General features: G+C 52.4%; 1 protein-coding gene across 2 annotated transcripts in view; it reads right to left on the reverse strand.

Moving 5' to 3' along the window:
- Positions 1-10002, reverse strand: part of MLPH (melanophilin) — a 52614-nt gene extending 42612 nt beyond the window's left edge. Inside the window, exons 1-3 of one of the 2 annotated variants that reach the window (XM_014842784.3) lie at positions 9930-10002; positions 8971-9030; positions 3892-4025 (exon numbers count right to left, since the gene is read on the reverse strand). In XM_014842784.3, coding sequence (XP_014698270.1) covers positions 3892-4001 — 110 coding nt within the window. In that variant the 5' untranslated portion in view covers positions 4002-4025; positions 8971-9030; positions 9930-10002. Of the gene's footprint in view, positions 1-3891; positions 4026-8970; positions 9171-9929 lie in introns of those variants that run through there. The other variant, XM_014842786.3, reaches the window with a different exon arrangement.
- Between the last annotated feature and the right edge of the window lie 1409 nt (positions 10003-11411).

Consider the following 11411-nt stretch of genomic DNA (forward strand, 5'->3'; position numbering starts at 1 on the left):
TTCCCCCATTAACTTTGTTTTATCGATGACCTTGGAGGTTTTTCGAGCTGGGCCATCCATTTGGCATCCCTTTGGAGTACGTCAAACACATCACAACTCAATTGAACAATTCCTGACCTGCTAGGGTTGTTACGGCCCCCACTGACGGGTCACTTGAGGACCAGCTTCTCCATGCAGCCTACTGCTGATGCACAGATTAGAGAATGGGGAACTGGGAGCACGTATGAGGACCCCAGGATGATCGTGGAGAAACCTGGGGACGTGCTGCAGAGAATGGGACACGGAGGCGGCAGGAAGTGGATGACAGCGTATGCTGAAATTGCTTAAATGTGTCATTTAACCAATTTCAGATTAACACTGATAAGAGATTAGGGAGGAGGTTTACTACTTTCAAACAGACTGCTGGCACTTCAGCCAACTTGCTCTGTAGAACCAATTTGGTGTCAAGAACACGGTCTCTATTCTAAGCTCATCTCAGCTGTGCCCTTTCTCAGTCTCAGCATCCCATCTGAGCAGAACCCAACCCTGCAGGCTCTGAACTCACAGTGCTCTTGGCGCCCACCCTCGGACCTTGAGGGGACATGCCTGGGCCCTCTGGCTCCCTGGGGGGTCATGGGGGACCCTGGGGAAAAGGCTTCTCACAGGCAGAAGCAGCTCTGTCTTTCGGTGCATATTTAACCAGTAGCACCATGAACAAGACACAACCATCAAGAAGGATAAGAAACCCAAAAGCCTTCCATAGCCCCCCTGCTGTTTACACGACACTTTACCTCCAAATGCATCAACAGGTAGACCGTGCTTGCACAGCGAGAACCCATCACAGTGATGCTCTTTGGGCTTCAGTGTTCTCGACTCAGCATCACTTCGATATGGACTTTCCACACCACCACCGCTCCCCGTGCTGACGTTTCCAGTGACGATATGATGCACTATTGTATTAATGCTCCCCATACAACCTCCTTCCGTCTGAGAGGCACTGGGGGTATTTAATAGCCCCCTGAGCACACGGCAGGCCCGAGAAACACAGCAGAGCAGGCTGAGAAACACAGCAGAGCAGGCCAATCCCTCCGCTCACATCCCCCATCCCAGCCCCTTCTGAGCAGATGGCCTGGGCCACTTCTGAATGAGGAGGTTACCCTGACGGTGACTGTGACCACAGGCTTTGCACAGGAGAGGGGCCTCACAATCTGTACCCTTTCCCAACAGTACTTAGAGGTGACCTGGGGGTGTCTCCTCTTCGCAACGTGAAATGATTAAGGGCGTATGAAAATAACGGATGACAGTTGTCCAAAGGGAGTCCCTCACAGGCAAGAAACACAGGATTTTCTGTGAAACCTACTTCTGCTAAGTCTGGATGGAAGGAGGGGCTGACCACCTCCAGGGTCCCTAGGGAAGAGAGGGCCTGCATGGGATCGGTCCAGATCGCCCCTCCCTCTGCTCCCTGGACAGCTGGGTTCCCCTCCCTTCCAATTCATCTGGGTTTCTATATATACACAGAATGGGAAGATCCAAGCTGCCATTTAAAACAAAAGCCCACAACAGCAGGGCCACCTGGAGACATGATATGATCCATCCTCTGGGAAGAAGTTTCCCCCAAGAGGAGAGACCAGGCTGGCTTTGTTGCTGAGAGCACGTGACCCTCCATCCTGGGCAGAGCCTGGAGGCCAAGGCCAGGCAGGGGGAGCTGCTCTGGGTCACGAAGTGAGAGAACACTGGCATTTTCATAGACAGAGTGGGAAAGACAGAGGGAGGGACCCCAGAACGTGGTGAAGTGGGGCCATCAGAGGTAGAGAGAGTGGGGAGATGTGCAGGGCGGGGGGACTGAGTCTCTGAGAGGAGACAGGGCAGGCAGCTCTGGTTGTCTGCCGCTGGCTGTGGCCCCTGCTCAGCACTTGGAAGTGGGTCAAGGGCTGCTGTGGGCTCCAGTCTTGGGGTTGCCTGCGGGTGAGTTAGAGCCCGGCAATTGCCAAAGGCTAGTGGGGTGAAAGCGGCTTCATGAGGAAAATCCAGGGGGTCACCTGTGTCCCAAGGCAGAATGGAGAGAGAGGGGTTGCAGAGAGAGGCAGAGGGAGCTGCAGGGGCACTGACCCAGACCCCCTCCCGCTAACAGCGGGGGCGCCTGGCTGGACTCTACTTATTTCACTTAAGGATTTGTCATGGACTCTGCTCCATGTTGGGACCCAGAGCCTCCTCATTGCTGCTCCTCCTCTGTCTCTTTGGGGCCCAGTCTTTCTCTATCTGCATTGCCTCTCGTCGTGATCTCCTCCAGTCCTGTGGCTTTAAATACTGGGGTCAGCTGAATAATGCTCCCTTAGCCCCAAATATGTCTACGCTTTCGTTCCCAGAATCTGTGAATATGTCACCTCACATGGCAAAAGGGACTTTGCAGATGTGATTAAGTTGAGAATCTTGAGATGGGAAGCAGTCCTGCATTATCTGAGTGGGCCCAGTGGGGTCACAAGTCCCCTGCTAAGGGAAGAAGAAGGGCAGGGGGTCAAAGAGAAAAGAAGTTGTGATGATGGAGCAGAGGCGAGAGAGAGAGATTGGAAGATGCTATGCTGATAATGGCATTGAAGATGGAGGAAGGGGCCAGGGCCCAAGGAATGGAGGCAGCCTCCAGAGGCTGGAAAGGGCAAGGGAACACCTCATCCCCTGGAGCCCCTAGAAGGAAGGCAGCCCCACTGACACCTAGTTTTAGGACTTCTGACCTCCAGAGCTGTGAGAGAGATATTTGTGTGTTTTAAGACACTAAATTTGTTGTAATTATAGCAGCCCTAGGAAGCTAATACAAATGTCATCTGTATGGTGAACACTCCCATGATCACATCTCTTTGGAGCTCAGCCCAGTGCGTGTGGAGTCCACTTGACGTCTACTAGGCAACTGAACTTCAACATGTCTGAACCGTTTCCTGGTTTCCCCCAAACCTGCTCTCCCCACACCTTCCCCAAGCAAGGTGATGACAGCTCCAAGCTCCCAGTTATTCAGGCCACCACTCTGGAGTCGCCCTTGATGCCTCCCATACTCAAGACCCCACATCCAACCTGTGGGCGAGTTTGCCGGCTCTCCCTTCAGAGCTCATCCGACCACGTCTCAGCAGAAGTTGGGTCTTGTTATTTCCCCGCCCAAGGCTGGAGAGACTCAGAGAAAGGCCTGAGTTCTGTGAAGGTCCCCCAGGCCCCCAGGCCCTGCACCCGACTACGTCTCTGACGTCTTCTCGTGCTCTACCTGGAGCACCTTGTCAGGCATCTGCTGGGTACTTATCTCACTTCCTCCGGTCTTTGCTCAAAGGTCTCCTGCTCAGTAGGCCTAGCAATCCACCAAAGACACCAAGGAAGGCTCATAAGGGAGCCCAGTGGATAAGGAACGCTCGTGGTTTGGGGGCAGGACTCTGCAAGGTAGATGGAGGAGTAAATAATGCCAGTGGGTCTTAGCTTAGTCCATGGGGACAGTGGTGCAAGCTGGCACTGGGGCCTTCCACGGTGAGGACGGGGTGCCAGCCAACACTATTGGGAATGAAGGTGGAAAGCCCGCCTTTATCCTAAAACCCCTGGATCCCAACCTTCTGGGTGTTTCAGAATGGCATCCAGCCTTTCCCTATTTATCACCTTTAGCTGTTTCATTCTCACAATGTTGTGGCCTAAGTACCACCTCACCTAGGAGATGATGTCACCCCAGAAGCTGGATCAAATTGAAATAAAACTACTCAGGGAGCACCTGAGTATCTGGTTGGAAAGTCAGATCCTCTTCTTTTAATTATGAGGAAACTGAGGGCAGAAAGTAGAACATTTCCCAGTACCTGGTGGTTTATCCCCCTAGAAAGCACCCCAAGGTGACAACCCTTCAGAGGACGTGGGAGGACCCCAGGCCCATGGGCTCAGCCACACACTCACTCTAGTCTTTCCTCTTCCTTCCTTCTAAGGTCAAAGTCCCGTTGGACCACTTCCCAGACGTGCTTGGCCTCCTCGTCCGTGAGCTGGGAAAGATCCAGTTTTTTCCCCATCTCTGCTTCTTGTCAGGGTTGCACCTGGAATGTCACAGGATCACAGTTGTCAGCCCAGGAAGCCCTCGGATGTTGGCTCATCCACAAAGGAAGAGACAACACAGAAAGCATCAAATTCTGGGGCAATTTGTACCTGGGGTTAATGGGTTTCTTAAACAGTTTCTTAAACAAATGCATGTCTGGAAACTTATGTAGTTTAAATAAATGAACCCATGTGTATAATTCCCACATCTCAATTTTAAAAGGGATCTACTCCCCATTCTCTGGAACTCACACACTTAGCCACGGGGCCCCTTATTCTCCTTCCATTGTGAAATAAATGTCAGTGATGCCAGTATGCTCCTTTCCCCTCTGCTAGGGTCACACTTTCTGTGGGACCCTCAGAGGTGTGTTCCTGGAGAAAGGCTCCATCGATTGGGCTTCTTGCCTTACAACTCCTGGGGGACAGAACAGCGCTGTTGCTATACCCACACATGGGCACCGAGGCTGGGCTGGGATTCTGCTGGGATGACGGGTTCCTCTGTGGGTAACTGTCTTCACTGAGGACTGAAATCTGAATTCTCAGGAGCATCAGAGAAGGGGGCCAGTCTGTCTATTCTCACTTGGAATTCTCCAAGCCAACCCAAAGACTCAATTTGGCTTCTGAATTCTGCGGAGCATCTCTCCTTCACTGCTGCCAACCATTCGAAAGTGTCCACCGTGGAAATGTTAACAAAACTTGCTCTGTGCTAGAAAAGTACCTCGATTTTGTCACACAACAGGTTAATTACGGAAAGCGACACTTTTTGAGGAGCACTCAGACATCATCTAAAATGAAAATTCCCGTAGAGATCTCATGATTGTCAACTAAAATGTTCCCTGGTTTGTGCCTTAAAATTGGTGAAAAATAACTTCTTAAATTTTTTGTGCTGACCCTTCAGCATTTCCACCCTCGAGCACGGCGCCGACGGTGAACCATCACGAAGAGGTCATTCTGATGGGCCAGAATCATTCAGACTATTTTCATCTACAGTGGAATGTAGACTCTGGACAAGAAAACATTAAAACAAAACTGATTCTTGATGCTCCCCCTAGAGCACATCATTTTTGGTTTTTAAAAAATTAGAACAAAAAGTTATTTGATGGATGACTGGGGGTTTATTTATTTATTTATTTTTTAAACATTTTTGAAAAAAATATTGTATCATAAGAAGCATGTTCATGGAAATTCTATTTTCAGAACAGATGAGAGCCGTGACCATCAGCTGAGTCACTACCATTCTCTCTCCCCTCCTAAGGAGAAGTCACAATTCCAGCCTTGTTTCAAGAACCTGCAGTTGTGAGAGGTGAGGGAGAAAAGCCAAACAGAAGGAAAAAGTGTACGCTTCTTATCATGCAAGCTTTGCTCTCTTTGAGCGTGGTCAGGACTCATAAGTGGATGGATGAAAAAGTCACTGGAGGGTTACAGCTGTCACCCCGGAGGCTGCTCGATTCACACACAGAGGACATCTGTGCCCCATCCCGTGGCCCCATTTTAAGGCTGTTTCTTCTCTGTGATGCTTCTTTCTAATAAGGATGGCAACTTGGTTTCCCAGCTCAGATTGCAAAGACAATGGAGGCCCGGGAACGAGGTCCATGCTGGACCAGGGAGGGTCCTCTGGTGAGGAGGGTGCCTGCCATGGGGTGGGGTGGAGATGGGGAGGAGGCCAGGCGGAAACATGCTGAGACATGAACGGAGAGGCCAGCATGCAGGGAGGGGGCAGCCCACACTCCTCCACAGGAACCTCGCATCATGGCTTAGCACCATCTTGTAGGTTCCAATGACGACCCAGAGTGATTGAGGAAAGTGATACATGTTCACTCTGCTCTGTTTAGTAAAACCAGTAAAGATGAAATATAGACTTGAAAACACGCATCCCACATAGCTAAACCAAGGACATGCTGTTGGTACTTCATGGGTTAGATGTTACCTGAAAAATTTTACTCTAGCATATTTTTAGTTGCATCCCAACATCCGGGTGAGCAGGAGATGCAGGGAGAGGAGAGGAGGGAGAGCGATTCCAAATTTCAGATACAGCCTGGTAGGGGGGCGTGCCACGCCGCAGGGAGGTGATGCTTCGGGGAGGGGAGCGTGTTCCTGGGACAGCCAGGGATTGAGAACCAATGGTCCACGACGTGGGTCTTTGTCTACTGCGACCGAATATTCCCATTTAGTGCATTAATGAAATGCAGAGGCTTAAAGCTTTTTAAAAACTATCTTTAATCCAACGGAGAACATGTTTGACTTCAGCATTTAAAATGCACTGATCAAACGTCACTGGCATGTCGTGGATGTATTGCTAGCATCCTCTCTGGCTTGCCTCGGGCTGGTACACTGATGGGGGCACTTGGAGTGTGGTGAAGGGGCAGCCCCTCTGCCAGGCACAGCCACACCGTGGGGCCCGTGCGGATCCACGGAAGGGACAGCCTTTCAGCCACAGTCACCTCCTCTCTATCACTTCCTGTTTCGCTTCCTCCCTGAGACCCCGATCTCCTGGGTGCCCCTCCACTCCCGACAGTCAAGGAGGAACATGGGAGCATAGGACATGCTGGATCCACCAAGGGTGTAGGGCCATTTTGGTGCCTGCCCTGGCCTGGGGGAACCTCCCAGGGTGGGTGTGTTGGGGAGGGCAGACTCCACCACACTCTATCTGTTCCTGGCTTCATTTCACTGTAGATAACTCCTAGTCACAAGGTTCCTGAACAAAACACTTTCAATTTGCGCCCGTTCCACTGCTCAGATTTAATCACATTTTTAATCTTCCAGACTGTGAACCTTCCGTGATCATTGAATAGTTAGGAGGGAGAAAAGAGAGGGTGACCCGGAGGTTAATGAGTTGCAAAGAGACAGTAGAACTGGTTTTTGTAAAATGGGCATCCTGGACGCAGACCAGTGAATTTCAGTGGTGTGGTGTCCTTGTCTGTCAAAGATTTGAGTTCATATTTTGGCCAAATTAAAGGGAAATCTGGGTGGTGGTTCCTCCTACACGAAACTTGGCTTGATCACCTTTGGGGCCAGCTGTCCCCTGAGCCTGGGATATGAGTGATCGCCTGCCTGAGCAAATAAAACTGGCAGGCAGGTCCAAGTTCCTCATTAAATGCCCGCAAACAATGGCAGGCATACTCTCTGACTCAGAGTCAAGGCGAGTGGCCTGTTCTTGCTGATAAAGGCGCAGGCACATTCTGGAGGGAAGGCGGAGGTGCCAACTTGGGGGCCCTCTGTGTTAACTCTTTCTGGCTTTCTCCCAGTGCTGCCCTCAGAGCTGGCCTGTGTGGTTACTTCTGTGGGCAGGGCCTTTCGCCCATTGATAGGAACCAAACTCCAGCCCTCGTCAGCTGCAAAATGAGCAGTTTCCACCCGAAAGCCCCCTCCCCCACGCAGGTGCACCTGGCACACCTGGGGTACAGCCGTGAAGCTCTGCGGCTTGCCCACCTCCCGCGGTTCTCTCTGCCCTCCCAGCTCTCTCATCGATATGCGGACATTGGTTCTGCATTTGCAGCTGAAGCCTCAGCACAGGTCATAGCGAGGATGGTCCCAGGGTGAGGCTGCAGGACCAGGATGGGGCTGGGAGGGAGCAGCTGGCTTCCCGTCCCACTTCAGGTCCCGGCCAACCCTGGGACCTCAGACAAGTTCCCTCTGCTCTGGGTCTCAGTCACACTTTCCCACATGTGCCACGGACAAGGGTCGGGCCCCATGACCTCTCCGGCCCTCCCCTGCCCTGCAAGATGCCAGGGGGTTAGAATTAAAGGTGTGGGGGGTGGGTTGGGTGGGGGGACATATGGTGGGGTGTAGGGAGAGAGGTTGCTTCTGAAAAGAACAAGACAGTTGGCCCTAGAAGGCTGACCCGATCACATGAGCTGGGGCACACAGGAGCAGTTCCCACACTGTCATCCAAGGGTACCAAAGACATTTTTCCCACGAGCCTACAGAGCTCTGGAACCCCTCCACCCCCACTAGACCCAGTCAACTGGTTTTAGTTTTTCAGTCACTAACGCCTAAATCAGGAAGTCCACGGACTCCCCACCTGGGTGCTGCCATTGTCCCCACCCAAGTGTGCAACGTGGCTGCTCAGCTGCCCACGGTTGGCCAGCCTGGCCTCTCTCTGGGGCTTCACGGCCATGGGCAGGGGCAGTGCTGGCCTTTGGGGCTAGTGGGCTGGTGGTGGCCTCACCTGCCCCCATTATCATTCCAACGTCTCTGAAAGATATTCAAATAGGATTTAAGAAAACACTACACCCCGTAAAAAAAGAGAGAAAATGTAGAGGCCCCAACCCACCTGGAACTGAAGTGGGTTTGTCAATATTTGGCGAAGGTCTAAGCTTGTGAAACCTTGGGGATTTATAAGGAGAGTTCGCTCAAGTGGGGACCTGGGCCAGCGCCCAGTGTTCCATGCCCATCCTCGGACCCTTTCCACATCCCTACAACAGGGTGGGAGGGCCAGGACTGGGGCTGTCCTGGAGCATAAGATGATTCCAATAAAGGTGGGGCTTTTGGACGCCCAGAAAAAGGCCAGGACCCTCCTTCTGCGCCAAGACATCATCCCAGCTCTGTACCCCAAAATGGGCACGGCAGCCCAGGAGGGAGTCCTCCCCCTAACAGACTTGGGTCCCTGGGTGTCCAGCCTGAGTGAGTCTCTCCCACGTCCGCAGCCTCGGCCTCACCTGCACGCAGTCTCACAATAGAGCTTCTGATAAAAATCGCTATTTTCCTCAAAATGGGCTTCCCGAGGACCCAGACCAGTCTGATCCGAGTACTCAGGCGAGGTCTGAGGTTTGGGGTCCAGAGGGCTGGGCGCGCCCCCCTCACCCGCCTGGACCGAGGCCTGGGGGTTCCTGGGGGCGTTTTCACACCAGTGGAGCTGCACACATCACCGCGGACGCTCCCTGAGCCTGGGTTCCCTGACGTGGGCACCACTGGGGCCCCGCCATTCCCACTTCTCCCCGCACTCACCGACTCCTCTCTGGGGGCGTGCCGGCCCTGGTCCGGACCCTTAGGCTGCAATCTCCCGTCCTGGGAGGGAAAGAAAAGCGACGAGGCAAGGCGTCGGGTCAGGGCGCACTGGGGCGAGGCAGGGCGCAGGGCGCACAGGAGCCAGGGAGGGCGCTGGGCGTAGGGCGCACGGCGGCTGGGGCTACAGACCTGCCTCGGCCGGGGAGCAACCCAGGGCAGCCCGCCCGGGTCACGTGGGCCGCGCCCCGCCCCGCCCAGCTCCGGGAGCACTAGGCACCTCCGGATTCCGCCCGGCGGAGGGAGGAGCGGGCACCCGGAGCGCCCGCGCAGGAGGCGACCCTGCAGAGGGGCGTCCCTCGCTCCTCGCCCTCAGCCAGCTTCAGGGAGAAAGGTGGAGACGGGGAGGGGAGGGTTGAGCCCACACCTGGTAAGCCGCGCGAGTTTGCGGCGACTTTGCCGGGATGATGCAGACGCCCAGGTCCTGCCCTCAGCGCGATGGGACCCGCTTGCCTGAACGCACCCTGAGAGTGCGCGGTACCTCGTTTAATTCCCATCCCAAGCCTGCGGGGAGAACGCTATTTACTCTGGCTTTACAGAGGGGTAAACTGAGGCTCAGAAAAAGAGCCTTACCCAAAGCCACCCATTAATAAGTGCGAATGCCAACTGGTAAGTGGGACTTTGGGCCCAGGGTTTCCTCGCGCAGATCCCACGCCCTCCCCGCCTTCCATCCTGCCTGGCATCAGGACGCGGCTGGCCTGGGAAGCCCACAGCACCAGTAGCCCCGCTGCGGGGAGGGCACCGAGGCCTTGTCCACCGAGAAGAGTCCTACAGGTCACACAGCCAGGGCTCTCAGCCGGGTCAAGACTGGCGCAGGTGGGGCGGGGCGGATGCGAGAACACGGTGCCGGGGAAACCTCCTGGAAGCTGCGCCGCCGCCGCGCTCTCCTCGCCCGGACTCACCTCTTCAAATCCAGCCGATCCCAACGCAGCCACTGGCTCCAGCCCACCGGGCCTGCTTGTCCTTCTGAATTCCCAGGGACATTAAGAAACTCACCATCTCCCCTCTCTCTTCCGAGCTCGGCGCCTCTGAGCAGTCTCCCCTCCTCCCTCTCGCTTATTAAAAAACGATCAAACAGAAAGTACATTCTTTCCCCCAGAAACTGCTTTTGAAACTCAGTTTCCGTATCTGCAAAATGGGGGTAGGAATATAAAAAGATACATAAATAACCCAGGCTAGTAAGTGAAGAGACAGTACTCACTCCATATTACGGAAGAGGAACTAAACCTTATAGGATCATTGTGATGTCACATTAGATAACTCGTAAGGAGCTTCCAACAGCCACACTACGCTACTCAGGGTAAAGCCTTTGGTAGCCTCGTGCGCCCACAGATGCCCTGTAGGTGAACTGGGTGTTTCAGGCCCCTGGGCCACATTGGGATAGCTGCTCTCACAAACACCATCAACTGCTGTGTGCAAACCCTGGAAATGTGTGCAAGTGACACAAATCACTTTCCACAACCCATATGATCTGGTTCTTATGATTTTCATTTCTTTAGCATATACTTTACAATTGCTTGTAAAATTAGTAAATCCCTTGAAAGTTGGTATCAGGGCCATAAATTCCTTAAGGGCAGAAGATTTTTTAAAAGTTTTTTTTTTTGTTTTATTTTTGGTGAGGAAGATTGACTCTGAGCTAACATCTGTGCCAGTCTTCCTCTGTTTTATGTGGGATGCTGCCACAGCATGGCTTGATGAGCAGTGGATTTGAACTCTTGAACCCCAGGCGCAAAGCACATGAATTTAACCACTATGCCACCGGGCCAGCCCCTTTAAAAGTTTTTTATGCTTTAGTGCTAATTTATTTCAACTAGTGTTTTTAAAAAAAATGTATAAAACTGATATGGTGATACACGATAAAGATATACGGTAAAGAAGATAGAGTATAAAATGAAGAGTCAAATTCTCTCTTATTCCTACCCTAACTCCACTCCAAAGGTAATCTTATTAATGGTGTCTTGTGTATTCTTCCCAAATTATTGTGTGTGTATGGTAAGCATGGGGGTCTCTGGATCCAGCTGCAAGAGTTGGACTCCCACCTGGGTTTATTATCCACTAGCTGTGTTATCCTGGGCATGTTACTTAGTGTCCCTCAGGCTCAATTCTCTCTTCACATGGTGGGGATAGTAAGAGGATCTACGGAATAAGGTTGGTCTGAATTGATGTGTATATACAGCCCTTGGGTGAGACCTGCCACGTGGTGAGTGCCCAGTGAATATTAACTACTATTAGTATAGACCCCATTCACTCTTTTCAAGGGTTGCAGAGCATCCACACACGAGAGTACCATCGCTATTTTACCACTCTTCTATTGATGGACAGTTAACTTTTAATTTTTTGCTATTTCAAATATTTCTGCCATAAATATGTTGTAGATAATACTT

Source organism: Equus asinus, chromosome 19 (assembly GCF_041296235.1).
Source record: "Equus asinus isolate D_3611 breed Donkey chromosome 19, EquAss-T2T_v2, whole genome shotgun sequence".
Classification (NCBI taxonomy): Eukaryota; Metazoa; Chordata; class Mammalia; order Perissodactyla; family Equidae; genus Equus; species Equus asinus.